Source organism: Anopheles coluzzii, chromosome 2 (genome assembly GCF_943734685.1).
Source record: "Anopheles coluzzii chromosome 2, AcolN3, whole genome shotgun sequence".
NCBI lineage: Eukaryota > Metazoa > Arthropoda > Insecta > Diptera > Culicidae > Anopheles > Anopheles coluzzii.
The window spans coordinates 46635334-46650676 of record NC_064670.1 but is presented as its reverse complement, the minus strand read 5'-3'; the positions used below and the strand labels follow the sequence as shown (position 1 = coordinate 46650676).

At 40.2% G+C, this 15343-nt stretch overlaps 2 protein-coding genes and 1 non-coding gene across 18 annotated transcripts in view; 1 reads left to right on the top strand and 2 right to left on the bottom strand.

Moving 5' to 3' along the window:
• LOC120948723 (casein kinase I) overlaps positions 1–15343 on the bottom strand; it is a 79525-nt gene that overhangs the window by 16498 nt on the left and 47684 nt on the right. For 6 of the 16 annotated variants that reach the window (XM_040365385.2, XM_040365378.2, XM_040365379.2 and 3 more), the window contains exons 6-9: positions 7345–7459; positions 5546–5814; positions 5285–5455; positions 3406–3486 (exon numbers count right to left, since the gene is read on the bottom strand). In XM_040365385.2, the coding sequence (XP_040221319.1) occupies positions 3406–3486; positions 5285–5455; positions 5546–5814; positions 7345–7459 (636 nt within the window). Of the gene's footprint in view, positions 1–433; positions 500–3405; positions 3487–4562; positions 4638–4751; positions 5102–5284; positions 5456–5545; positions 5815–7344; positions 7460–15343 lie in introns of those variants that run through there. The other 10 variants (XR_007451919.1, XM_049605882.1, XM_049605881.1 and 7 more) reach the window with 4 other exon arrangements.
• On the top strand, positions 789–2437 carry LOC125906550 (uncharacterized). Its single transcript, XM_049605886.1, has 3 exons — positions 789–1253; positions 1354–1583; positions 1655–2437. Exons 1-3 carry the CDS (start codon positions 870–872, stop codon positions 2097–2099), a joined length of 1059 nt encoding a protein of 352 aa, XP_049461843.1. The 5' UTR covers positions 789–869; the 3' UTR covers positions 2100–2437.
• On the bottom strand, positions 6911–6983 carry Trnar-ucu (transfer RNA arginine (anticodon UCU)). Its single transcript has one exon. It is a non-coding gene; the product is annotated as a tRNA-Arg (tRNA).

The window sequence follows — 15343 nt, the reverse complement described above, 5'->3', positions numbered from 1 at the left end:
ACATGGACTAGACACACAATTCAACCGATATTGTGATAGCGCCATCTACGTTAAGATTTCGTAAGCTCGCGTTATCCGCTAGAGAGAGCACTATACCGAACACTAATGCTGAACGCCGCTCCGAGCGGTCCATTGCCATACCTTTGCGACGCAATAACGGGATGGAACCATCATAGGACAACACGCACACTACTAACTTGAAGTGATAGAACGAGTACACCTGTATAGGGGACAAGTGCTAGAGACAATGAATATACCAGGACACACTACATGACCGACAATTGGTGAATAGGAATGGCGGAACATGTGAGAATCTCGCAGCATTTTAGCAGAACGTATCTAAACGAAGCCTTAAAATAGACAGTTTTGTAGCTGTTCGCGCTCCGCAGGAGCAACGCTAGTGGAATCGATGGAAAAAAACATAGTTCCAAACCTCTGCTATCTGAATTGTCTCGTCGTTCAGCTCCTCGTCGTAGTAACTGAAGAAGTCAGCACCTTCCTGCAGAGAAACGAAAGCAAGTAGTGTCTTTTTGTTGTTGTTGGGTTTCATTGCACAATATAAATTGATCGTGTGATGTCTAAATTGAATCCATTTAAAGAAGTATAAAAAAGGCGATGACAATCGCGACGAAACAATACAACGACGAGAAGCATTCAAAAAAGGCAAATATATTGAGCATTTGCAAACACACTAGTGCATTCATTGGCGATTACTAAAACAGGAACATATTACGAACACTCTCAAGATGATCCTACACACACACTTAAAACGACAATGATAAGATGTACGTGTGCTTCGAAGTAATCGTCTATGCTCTCCAGCATCTAAAAAAAGTACTCTCGACTGAACAAACGAGAGAATTGTGCGAATGTTTGTGTTGATAATGGGATACGCGAATCAGTACTCGGTTGACCACTTCAATGAACAGTCGCTGTCCAGTCCAACGCACGACACCGGAATGGAAGCACACCATCAATCCACAGCACTAATGTCACCTGATCCCCTGCGCTGTTTGCGCGAGGACGAGATAAGCTTGTTGCGCGAATGCTACCGTCGCGGTCTACCTGGCACATTGGCGCCGTTTCTCTTCATCGATACGCATCTTCGGTGGTGTGAAAAGATTCGTCAAAGCTCCACGAAAGCATGGACCGTTTCGGCTATAGTATGGAAACGATTCTTCACGCTGGCGTCATCCGATCGGGAGGAGCTGACAGCTTTGGGAACGTTTGTGGCAATTACCGAAGCAGAAAAGGTAAGATACGCAACAGTCCATCCATTCTTTCTGCGAAGATAAAAATGTCATTGATCTAATGAGATGTCCTTTGCGGTGTAACCCAACTGAACGCGAACAGTGTCCGACGGTAGTGTTCTGGACTCAGCGCGATGATCTGTCACCATTGAAACATGCGCTCGAGAAGACGGCCTACATCAACTGGAAGACCGACCCCGCATTCAGCTGTGTTGCGCTGGACCACTATCCAATGGTACAGAGTGTGCTGCAGCAAAATGCACCCCATTTAATGTTCCGCAACTCGACATTCTTTCGACTGCCTCGAGAGACAGCTAAGGCAATGAACGTCAGGTATGTAAGCGATGTTAGAGATGCGTTATTACACAAAGCTACATTTCTGCTTCTCCTTTCAATATACTCAGCGTTCCGGATGGATACGAGATGCTAGCGTTGGATGAGTCACATGCTGCTGAAGTGAACGCCACCTGGCCTCATCGATTTGCAGGTTCGGAGGAATACTACTGCTCACTGTTTCGACTGAACGGTGGACTCGCGTTGACAGAGCGTATGCAAGCAGGCGATGGACAAAAGAAGCATCTCGCTGGATGGATACTGACGAACGAGTACGGTGCGCTGGCCCATCTCTACATCCAACCAGCCCATCGACTGCGCGGTCTAGCGTCGGTGCTGGTTAAGGCCTGGGTGACAAGGTGGACAGAGGCTCTGGCAGACGAAGGCGTTAACGCCGGCGACTCCGAGGTTATCGCATACATTCTGGATGCAAACACAGCTTCTAGAACACTGTTTACAAAGCTGGGGTTCATCGAAATGTCCAAATCCCGATGGTCTAATCCTACTACCAACTGACAGGTACGATTAATTTCCATAATGTTGTACTTCATATACAGGGACTTTACAATCGATCGCGTTAGCAATTCCGGCAATTGCTAATCACACACACACAGCTATTGGGATCAAAAAATGTGTCGTTGCACCTTTCAAGGAAAAATTATGGACATTCGGAGGATGAAGGATAGGACATTGAAGTGAATGTGTTTCGAAAAAAAACCAAAGCAAAATCAAACAAAAAACGATAAAAAATACGCCAAATCATATTGTCCTTCGGGCAGACGTTAAGACAACAACTGCACAATATTGTGTAGAGAAATGATACAAAGACTAAATAAATCAAACAGCAAGTTCAAGTGTTTGTTTTGCGAGTCATTTGGTTCAGTGATGGTAGTGTTGGTACGCTGTGCATGTTTTACATTGCTTGAATTTTTACATGTGTTTGATGCTGAAAAATCATCAACTCGAACTACCAAGGCAAAATTAATAGTGTATGTTGAATTGACACGACTTAACACACACGCTGCACAAGAGTTAAAAACAATTTGTATTCAAACATATTGATGTTTTTTTCGCGACAAAAGGACGAATCCACAAGAGTGTAGAAAAAAATCATTTCTTGAGAGCATTCATCGTGGCTTTTTATGATGCGAATAGTTCGAACCACATACGAGACACAACACACAGACACACGCACACATACATAACACGCACACAGATTAGGAGATGGTTTAATTATTGCCATATTTCTATTCAATAGATTAACTGCTGGTAGTAGTGCTTATTACGAGTATCGTCATTCACGTTGCAATTAGCAAACACTTGTTTTAGTCAACCCGGAGAGGATGATTTTCCGTAGTTGATGAATGGTGATTACAAAAGTTAGTTGTGAACGGAATGTAGGGAAGACATTTTTTGTTTAAAGTGAATCGGCGTTGGTGTGCTGGTTTTGATTGGATGCTCAATTGGTTAGATGACAGAGCAAACAAATCGCTCGCACACAAAGGATGTTAAACGTTCGAGTGCTTCGTTTTGTTATTAATAATGGGTTTGCTCAAAACACAGATATGATGTAGGTTGTACAAGCTTTGAAACGTCGTTTTGCAAGTTTTAATGTGCACATTCTTATGTTGAGGCTGGGCGAACATGAAAGACGGAAGAGTAGGAGACAATCTTTGGGTGTTGTATTATTCATCAAAACACATTGTTTACTTGTGTTACCGACATGTCGTTGGGGGAACAATTTCTCAAACTTTAACGCATAACAGAGAGGAAACATTCCTAAAGAAGCAATGGTTAATGCACAGTTCAGTCTCATCCTTACCTTGTTTGCTGGTGTATGTCTTTCTCGGTTTGGCGACACCACGACTTCGTGACCGGTCTGTAGCGAACCGACGGGCGTTGACTGTTGGAGGGATAAAAGGTAAAACATAAGACCAAACAGTTTACACACAGTGCTTACACAGTTTACAGGAATGCTACACTCACTGCTATTTTATGGGACCGTGTATTACCATGGACAGTTCGAGCGAATGCGTAAATCTAAATAGCTTAACTGAGTGCTCTGTCAGACCAAAGCCGTGGATAAAACACAATATAGCGATACAACACAAATCTGTTTTTTTTTTTCATAACATACAATAAATACTACTTTTACAAAATCAATAAAGCGCGTGTTGAATATGATACCACTATAGTTATATAACAACGTTTTAAGCTTCGCTAATCTGAGACTCTTGCTTGGAAACACTTTGTTAAAAACGGCAGTCTTATGCAATGCTTAACCAAAAGCAATACACGATATCCCCGTGCGTGTGTCCCTTTATGTTTTACGCAACCAAACATAACAAATGACATTTTCAATTAGTAGTCGCCAACCAGGAATATTGTAAAATAGTTTAATCTTTGAAATTTCCTTTGACCGGGGGAGAGAGAGCTTTACTGAAAAGCGGCACAATCCGAACCACTCACGACCAGCCAATCCAATTAACGATTCCTATCATTTCCGCCAGTCCTCGTACACATTTATGCAACGCTTTATGAATCATGTTGAATCATATGAATATGGAAAGCGCTCCATGTTAAAACCGATACATAATATTATGTTCAACATCCGATCAACCTAGGGTTGTGATTGTATAGCGTTGTTTCTATATTGGCGAAGTTTATTAAATGTTTTTGATGATGATTCGAAATTCTGAAACACAATGTGAATAGGCCCTACTTACTTACACGCAGTACTACGTTACATAAGCCTATTTTGGAAATTTGCTACGACGAGCACGCAAACAACCAAAACAGTGTTTCTCGACGGGACAATAAAACAAATTTAAACATTCTTTACGACTTTAACTAATCGGATTTAAGTAGGACATCAATTCATATCTCTACAGCAAAGTGCTTTCAATCGTTACTTCCAAGCCTACCGGGCGCGCTGGTCCGGACAGACCGCACCATAAGGCGCCCGACATCAAAACACACCTTCGCTGATTTTGTTTTCACGATGTGCGACGGTGGCGCATTACGTAGCTGCCGCAGAACGTGAAAATTTGAAGGCTTTACACATCCCATCATTTCAAGTGCCGTGTCGTTCAACCGATGGAAAACAGTGAGCAGGTACAGTTGATTAAAAAGGTTGTAAAACGATGTTAAGCAAAAGAGGGAATGGTATTACAAGAGACTGAAACAAAAATCCTCATATCGGGACATTTTATTCCACAGCTAATTTTGGATGGGCGTTCTAAAAATCTTTACTTTGGTCGAAACGACACTAATAATTTGTGCGTTTGAGCCTGAATGTGTCAAAGGCAGAAACGATGAAACTGTGATTTGTTCGAACAATTTCGCATGCAGTGTTTGTCTTCGGACACCAGACTCAATTTCACCATCATTTACGCGTAACGTTCGGAGGCACACAGCACATTCACACTACCACTTGAACTAAATTTGGACTCGCTTCTTGAATCGACGTAAAGTGGCGTTCATTTTCTGCCTCTGTAAATCAGCAAACGGTGTGGTCTCTAAGGTAAAATGATGGCAAAACATGAAATAGAGTAACGTACTGCAACAGAACGCTGATATCCAAACGCAAACAAATCGGAACATAGACCATGGTCTGGTTCCGATGCCCTGTTTCTCATCCCTCCATTTTGCCGTGTGCCGCCATCATACTGTCCCAATGTATCTGTCCATAGGCTACGTACCATCGTCTTTCCGGTCCAATCGAATTCACCATCGTCGACGTAACCTTTGAAGTAGAACAGATCCTGAAACAGCCGTCTCAGATGATCGTAATCGGGTGTCTCGAAGAAGTCTAGCCGCCGCACGTAGCGCAGATATTTGGCGAACTCCTCGGGATGACCATCGCAGAGTACCTACAAACAGTAAGCGAATGGGGAAAGCGTTTCAATATTTGCTAGATGCTTTAAAAAAGATGTTCGTAATTGATTGGAAATCAAACTTACATCGATCGGTGTCGCTCGCTTCGTATCACCAATTTTTTGGTATCGCTCTTTGAGTGTGTCCGCTTTAAGACCTTGCCATGGCAGTGAACCTCTTAGGAAATACATAAACATGTGGCCTAGTGCCTCTAGATCATCACGTCTGGATTGTTCTTTACCCATATGCGTATTGATCGACATATACCGCGCCGTACCCGTCAGCGATTTATGCTCTCGATATGGTATGTGTTTATTCGTATCTAAGTCAATATACTCTTTGGCGAGACCAAAATCTGTGAATGAAAGTACATTGTGAAAGCATGCATGAATTAATGCTTAGTCCAGACAATACGATATAGATATTCAGATCGCTCAAACAACCATTTCTCTATTGCTGCTATGTATACACAGTTTATCTTATAGTATATCATCAAAGATGGCAAACTAATAGTGACAACTCTTTGTTTGTAACTGATTCAAAATCATGTAACAAAGCAAATCTCATCCATTCGAACAGCAACATTGCCATGGGTGCTTCATTCATCTTTTTCATTGAAACAATCTATAAAAATAATAAAAAATGATTCCTGACGCTTATAATGTACCGCGGACAGCAAACACTCTTATAAAAATTCAACCACCATCATCTGATTTCCTACCAACGTCCTCGTGCCTGCTAGATACATGAGCAGGGGGCCAGCCACATGAACAGGCGGGCGGTTGAAAAATTAAAAATAATTTTTCACGGTTGGATACAATTCGCAGGCGAGTTAAAAATTTCCACTTGTGGCGACTCAACATCTGCTACAGGGAAGGAAGGAAGAGGTAACATTGCAAGGGATGTGAAGTCCAATGCCACGCTTCTAAAACATATGCAGCAAGTCTCACGTGTCATTATGTAAATAACATCCATTGCTGTCTGCTTAGAGTTAACAACGTACTCAAAAAAGAATAGCAATTCACGTATCATTACGTGGATAAACTTTATCGTGATTACAATCGACCGTATATTTGAAGAAATAGGAATGAAAAAGTAACAAGAATGAAAAAAAGGATTTAGTATTATTGAATCATAAAAAAACAATACATGATTGAACAATAAATAATTATGTAAATATAGTAAAAATAAAACAGTTATACCAAAGAAAGAAAAAGGGTGATCCATTAATCTTAAAAAAGTTTTTTATCCATAAAAAGATATGCTTTTTATCCATAAAAAGATATGCTTTTTATCCATAAAAAGATATGCTTTTTATCCATAAAAAGATATGCTTTTTATCCATAAAAAGATATGCTTTTTATCCATAAAAAGATATGCTTTTTATCCATAAAAAGATATGCTTTTTATCCATAAAAAGATATGCGCACGCTCTTGAAGAACGCAACCGTCATCCCTTGTGGGGATCGAACCCACGACCTTTGGATTAGAAGTCCAACGCGCTATCCGCTGCGCCAAAGGGACACACTGCCATCCGACCGCTAACACCCGAACAGATTCTACACGCCGTTCGGATGCACAACAACTACACGAAACGCTTCATTCGTCCAGCCGAATGAATCTACACTGGATGAACAACACGTTCGGCGTGAGTTGAACGAAAATGTTCTTCTCACGCGTAACGCTCCAGCTCACCATACGCGAGCGGATTGTTCATCGTGCAGCGCTCACGAAATTTATCTTTCTCATGAAGCAAATGCGTTCATTCGCTATCTGCCTCGCTTCTACGCAATAGTAGGAAAATGGTTGTTTATTTAGGAAAACGGGAAAATTAAAATATTATCAAAGGATAATACACACTGAAAATTACTGATATCATACTTACCTATTATATGTATAATTTTATCACGTTTATTTGAATTTCTACCGATTAGAAAATTTTCTGGTTTTACATCTCTATAAATTAAATGACGACTATGCACATACTCGATCCTATGGAGCTGTGGAATAGAAATTGATCAGCGAACAAACGTGATGATGCCATCCGTAAACATTGACGTGCATCGGTTTAGGAAGGGAAGAAAAGAGCAGAAAAAATGAATTAGTTTCTTTTTATATGTATGCTAAAATGCTTTGCTGTTAAATCTCCATACGGTGGCCGGTGTAAATTTTTGTTTCCACAAACCTCTCTTTTTCATCATGAAAATCCTTGTCAAAATACTTGTTAAAAGACAAAATGTTAACACTGTTTCGCACTCTCTGTATCCTTTTTTATTTGTTTTGCTCTCCATTCAGATCTGAAAACCTTACTTTCTGTAATAACTGTTGACTTGGAAGCTGTGTTCTTTCTGTGTGTATGTCTGCTTCCATTTTCAAAGTTCTTTGTTAAGTATGTGTGTCGTAGTCGGTCAGTCAGTTAGTTAGGAAAGTATGTCAGGCTACTAGCTCATGGCAAATGCTGTTTTTACATATTTTTATGATTTTGCATGAATATATGTCATAAGCTACTTAAAAATAGGACAGATATATATTGATTTATTTTGTAAAACAAAACCAAAAAATTGTTAAACAGAATTTCATGTTTTTTTTTATGACGTGCATATTGAATGTGATGATATGTTAACGCTTCCCCTTTCATCTTGCTATAAAAATCGTACATTAGTTGTTTTAGGATTTAATGTAGGATATTGATCGTACAGAAACTTATGGCCATTGATCCATGAAGGACATCTCTTTTTAAAAGAAGAAAGAACGGCTCCGGTCTTACTGCTTAAAAGGGGAAGAAGCTCTATTATAAAAAAAATCCTTTTTGTAGAAACCAAATGCGTTTGCAACATGAATTAATTAATTTATTTAATAATGTTTGACCTGGGCAGTCTGTAAAAATCGTTACATAAAAAAAAACTTTACTTCCGTGCAGTTGGTTGCAGACATTTTTATTTTCAAGTTATTCTACACTTACATTAAACCACGACTGTTTAATCATCCAGTACCATAATTTACATTTTTTTTAAAGTTTAACATAAGCATCTATTCATTTTAGCATTCGCCAACGAATCATCCCATCGTTAAACTCAAGATATCGCAAGGACTCGTCGAACGCTATCCATTAACGTAATTCAGCTAAGATAAACAGGACCCCATTAATCTCAGTTCTCAACTCAACATGTCCACAAGACAACATTACTCTCGTTTCGGGTGCTGCTCTTGCCACCGTTAGCATCGCCAACACAAGCATCGCCTTTAAGCAAATCCCTTTTTAGCACCTCCTTATCATGAGTCCCACCCCCACACAGTCCTCCTCCTCCTCAAGCTTTATCATGGATCGAAGGATAAAACTGTGGTATCATGGTGGCCGGGTGTCGCGTAAACACTCAATTATCCTGCCTGTCTGCATCCAAATCAGGACTGAGTGCTACGTGTGTACTACCAGCCATGCCCATTGCCCATGCCATTGCTATAATGCTATTTTTGTAGCGGATTAGCGAACGAGCGTAGGAAGGTGACAAATAGACGCTACCCTAACAAGCCATCTCTCAATCAGTTTGGCAAACAGGATTCTCACACAAGCTTTCGGTAAAAAAAAACCGATGGTTTCCTATTGAAAGAAGCAACCCTTTGCGCAAAGGTCAGACGCATTACTAACAGAGCAGAGCAAAATAGTGAAGCTTTTGTTGAAAGCTCCGGAATCAGGATCAGAGCATCTAGGTCATATGGTGGTGGTAACAGTACTCTCTCCAAGAGAAATGAGATACAAGGGAACGATTAATTGCTGTTTACAATGAGGTACGAATTAAGGGACAACAATGAGCCCCTCTCGTTGTAGTTTAACAAGTAGCGGAATTTGGGGCAAGTGTGCCATACGGGGCAAGAGTGCCACCAAGCATTTTTCCTTAAAAACTTTAGTTTAATGATCAATTGTGTATACAGTTGGTTCCTTTCCAATGACTAGGTATACTGAGCCGATTTTCATATAGACCAATCGATATTCCCCATTGTTTTGAACTGATTTATATTGAGTTTCAAAATTGAGCAGAATATTATAATTTTTTAATCCAACCAAATAAGCTCTCAAAAATCATGCGAACAATCAACCGAGAAAATATTTACACCACCGTATAGCTGAGAAAACGTGAAATTTTTTGTGGGGTTAGTTGAAAAAAACTTTCTTTTTGTTACTGAAAAATTCAATTTCAAAAAAGTTACAACTTTTGGGGCAAGTGTGCCATCTCTGTTTGGGGCAAGTGTGCCACCATCTTTCATAGGCGAGAGCTGTCAAAAATGTAAACATTGTTGTAGCGTGCTGCGGAATGGTGCGCTATTGTGAGCGGATTCCACGCCAGAAAAACAGAACAGTAACAAACCATATTGTGGTACAGTTGGTGGTCAAAAAGGGTTTATTGGTGACTAAATACATGTAGGAATACATACACTAGTGGTACAAACGTAATTATTTCCTATTATCTAAGAAATACGGTAACCAGGTGGCCGTCTTGCCCCATACGAGTGGCACTCTTGCCCCATAGCCCAAAAAACAACGTCTTTTTGGACCCTTTTTAAAACGCTTCAAAAACAATTTTGTTTGCACGTTTTTCAAGCGAAACTCATTTATAAGTGAGGAAATAGATGTAAAATGGTTATGAGATTTAAATCGGCTTTTGAAAAACACGTTTTAGTGAGTTATAACTTGAAATGCTTAAGGTGGCACACTTGCCCCAAGTTCCGCTACTAACGAGATCATAAGCCTTTGCTGGGAGGTGAAGGAAATGTGAAGACAAAAAAAATCAATGAACAGAGTAGCTGATGCTGGTTCGGAACGCCAAACAACAAGTTGAAAGCTCGAAATTGCCACAAAATATAATAGACAAAATATAAACACACACACACACGCCCATATACACAAATGCTTTCCTCTTTAGCTAAAGCGAATAATTATTTCCTAGGTGAAAATGCATTTTTAAAACACTACTAGCATGTTTGTTTGCATTTAGATGCTAATCTGAACACATTCTGTTTGTGGTTGAAACGTTTACCAGCGATCAACCTTGGACCAATGCACGCTAAAGCACCTGCAGCGCAACTTTCCCACAAAGCAAGTAACAACACCTTACCATGCCTCCCGCCAAACGACAATGACGCAATCCTCAATGACTTAATAAACCATTTGAATGCAGTTTTACAGCGAGACCTACTGCTTAGCAGCAAAATACTCCCACAGCATGAAGTAAAATGGGAGTAAAATTCCCGTCGCTACAGCTGAATGCTTGGAGGGTTGAAGAAATCTGGTGATGACATTAAATGTTAACCTTCTACTAATTGTGTGTTAATTGTTGTTTCGTGTGCCAGAAAACGGAGAAAGGGAGAATTTTGGACAAATTTTGAAATCGTGAAATGAAATGAGTTTTCCAGCTGCCCACAATGAGAGTATGCAAATGGAAAATGGGATCTGAGAGTGTAGGTAGTCAGGTAGGAAGGTAGGTGTACTTTCATTTGTATGGGTTTTGAAAGTAATAATAACTTTAAATTGAATATATTGTCAAAATAGCTAATTGAGTTTAAGACAACAACATAGGTTGATTAGTATATTCAAATAGATATACGATCAAATGAAGAACCGTTGAGAGCAATTATCCATTTCAACACAGTGTACTTTTTTCTGATTTACAGCATCAATTCACTGAGCGGGAGTGAAAACCCCACCGTACAATGACAGATGAAACAGACAGTTACTGGCGAGATCCTAGAAGACCCTAACCTAACATGATTCTTCTTGCTCGAATCAGAGGATAGGTTCGGAAGGTTGGCAGCAAAACTCATCATCCCCCGCGAGGTTAAGGGAGACGACACCGACTGACTGGCTGCCTGGCTGCCTGGCTGCCTGGCTGGCTGACTGACTGACTGACTGACGGACTGCCTGCAGGGAAGAGTAGCTTGCTGGTGATTTGTTTCGTCAGTGAGTGACTGAGCAGAAATAGCGTGCTGCTCCTGCTCTTGCTGTTTTCATCTGCTTTTTATGTTTGGCAAAGTGGAGCATCTTCATAACGCCTACGCACACACATCCCTCTCCCACCTTCCGCCATTTCGAGCCATATGTTTAAGTTGTATTCTAAATTTAGCACCAATCGACACACACGAACACAACACATACACACAAACCCCGTCCCCGAATCACACTCTAATCGTGTACTTCTCTTCATCGCCAACATAATGCTCCCAAGAGGGGATACGTTTGCTGTTCTACCTCTTCATATCATGTCGTCCACTGTCGTTGCTATCGGAAGCGCCACAGCGTTCTTTCTGTCCGGCACTGCGGCGTCCGTTCCATCCCTCGGCCCTATTCTTTCAAACAGAGTTTCGGTTGCGTAAGAAATGTAAGCTAAAGAACTTGTGCTATCTCACTATCTCATTTGTGCGACTGACTGTGGTTGTAGTAGCGCGCAGCCCCTGAGGGCATTTACTCGCGCTTGGTGCTATGTGTAATAGAACAACATTTTTCATCTCCATTTTCTCCAATCAATATTTCCTGCGCTTTGGCTAAATCAACGGAACCGAGCGAGCGGACAGGGCAGGCGAGCACGCGCGCCTTCATAAATATCAAGTAGGCAAAACATATCCGGTGAGTTGATTTTCTTTTGCATGTTAGTTAAATCCTTGATAAACCTGAACGGCAGCGCGTAAAGGCCGTTGATTAACGGAAATGGGAGAATCTACCTGCTCCATCGTCCGGAAAGTGTCGTTACGGTCTAGCCGCATTCAAACGTATGTCGGCCTACGTGTTTCCTTTGTAAAAAATATGCTTGCCATTTTGTGTTAATGGCTTGTTATTCGCGGGTAACAGTTCAAATCCACCCCAGAGCTGAAAACATTCATTTGAGGGTTTTAATCGATCGATGTGCTGCAAGCCGTAGCCGGAAAGAGTCTACACAGAAATAGAAGATGTAAAATCAAAATCATAATTATGGATTTTGTTAAGTTGGTAAGCTCAGAAATCCAGCACAGGGGAAAGGAAATATTAAAAGATATATTTTTTTGTTTTGGACTGTTTATCCTTTTCGGAGAAGCTTGACAGAGCATAGAAGTAAAAAAACACAGTGAGCGACACAGTGATAAAAATTGAAAAAAAAAACTGTGTAATACATTTTTTATCAATCCCTTCTTCACCTTTAGTTATTCACACCTCCAAGATGCCGTTCACTCCTAGGTAGGTAGTATGCGAAGAACACGGTTTCAATTTTTACAATCCAAAAAAGCTTCAAGATTAAATGAAATGAAGAAGCTTCCGAAAAAGTAGAGGTATCATAAATGCTTGAAAAATCATCCCAGCGTCACACCTTCCGAGAAAAAGGTTGATTAAAATTGGAAAATGTTCTCAAAACGATCCAAAAGGTAACGAACAGCGCTTCAAAACACGAAGAAAAGGTACACACAAAGGTACACTAAAGCTTTAATTCAAGGTAAGTAGTAATCAAAAGGTACCAAAAAAGCTAAACCTTTAAGGCTACTCCTCCTAAGGATAGGTCTTAAAAAACGAAGAAATTAATTTTCAATCATTTTCTTGACGCAAAATCTTTATTCTTCTGCGTAGTTAGTAATAGGTAGTTATGTTATTGACTTATTTAAAAAAAACTTCAACTTTAATAAATGAAAACTATAAGGGTACGAACTTTTCTACCTTAAATTAAATGTATTTTTGTTGATTGTGGTATAAAAATAGGGCACCATTGCATGGTAGGACATATGTACATTGCCGCACAGCCTGTTTTAGCCTTTTTATTGCAAAGTGCAATAAATTCGATTCCAGCAAGCAACAGTTCTGCGGGTAGCTTTTAAATATCGATCGGTTTGTTTCCATCGTAAAAAAAAGGAAAACACAACACACCAAACAGAAACAGAGGAAACAATGACACTGGCAATGAAAAATCAATTCACTTAACGTAACCACCACTTCACCCATTCTGACAAAATAGCTACGCCATGCCTCTCCTACTCTCTTGGCGGACAATCTGAGGGAGGACTAGGAAGGGGAGTTATGTATAACCAGCAAATATTGTTTCCTTCTCTCCTAAACGTTGTCCTCGCGTAAATCCGTCCGGACGGTAAAAATAAGTCAAGGGTAGTTGTGCCGGGTTGCCTCCCTCGCCGATGATGCAATTGCCAGTATCGACCCGGGAGGTGCACAGGTAAACGTTTGTGTGATTGTGGTCTATGTGGGATTCTAAGTTTCACATTAAACATGCCACCTTGTATGTCCGTTTATTTAAATAGATATCTCACCCACATGTGCAACAACATTGTATTTAACGACTATGCCCCCCCCCCCCCCGCCCGACTGCAACTCTATTCCCGAAACAACAACAACATTTAACAAACATCTGCATTGGGTAGGACACGACGTGGTGTCACGATGTATCCCGCAAACCCCGGAGTATCCACACCTAGACCCACACATACACAGACACAACAACATCCTGTCCTCTGAGCAGACATTCAATCAATTCAACAGTACAAAGGTAAGCGCATTTTCCATTGCTGCAGGTGGAGCAACAAAAAAAAACAGGAGAAATAAACAAACGAACAAAAACTAGCTTCCTTCAGCGACACTGTGTCTATGACCTGAAAAGCCTCGATTTTCCTCCGACAATGCTGCTGCTGACACAGAAACGTCATCGTGTGATTTCCGAAGTAGGCAAGAAGCATTTGGTATGTACAAACGCTTACATCATGCACCTGTATGTATGTGTGTTTTAAAAAGGGGCTTTCCTTCTAGCTCTCAATAAATCAACAAAGGTTCAGAAAAGTCCAAAGGATTAGCGGCCCATAAAGACCCTCAACGTCATGCCATACCCTTCGTATTACTGTGCACGTGTTGACATTCAATGTTAGCGCAGCTGGGTAGCGTATATGAGTACATATGTAGCTCATGTATATTTCGCTTAGTTAAAAATTTGCGATGCTATTTTGAAATCGATAACTGCTGACTGTTGAGGTGGTGATGATGATGGTTGGCGGTATGCATTAATCACGAAACCAGGTTACAACATCATAAGGTGTTGTCTGAGCAACGAAGTATGTGTGAGATAGAATATGGAGCGGCGAAGCTATATTCCATTCCTGTCCATCATCATTGTTGCAATATCTGCAGCGTAGATGGCATGAACTTAAAACTGCAGTGATAATTTGCTACTTCTACAACAACCTTGAGCATATTCACTACCTACAACACATTGTATGTTCGCCCCACTGTAAATTCGTTCGCTTGTCTACCGATATGTAAGCAAAGGTAGTACAGTGAAAAATTTTATGCAAATAAGTGTGTTCCATCGTATCCAGAAAGAGAAACCTAACAAGCTCGTCGCAACTTGCTACAGTTTTTCCATACGGCAGCTAGTAATGGTTACCATTGGAATAGTTGTACGTGGTCGTTTTGTAAAGTTTGAAGTTAAGCGACGTGGCAAATGTCGAGCGTTTAACAGCTGGCGATGGCACTATTTTCTTGCTGTTTTAAGTATGTTCACATTGAAGCCACAAGAAGTCACATTAAAAGCTCGAGCACGAAATTTTGTAAGCAGTATCAGCATAATTCCAACATACCAAATGATAAAGAATATTATTTACAAACATAATACAATAATTTCTAATAATTAGTAGTAATTATTAACAAACAAATTACTGAACTCAATAAAATACCCTCAGTTAAAAGTGGCACAGATTATATGTTTTACGTTTTTACATATTAAACATATTACAGGGTAAATTAATGATATGTACATACCATGTTCATTATTTGCCAGTAGCTGATTTAACTATTTCTAATCGCTGCATACATACATTTATTTGACAATATGGCATTAAAAATTTATGAGAAAAAAACAGAAAATTGTATA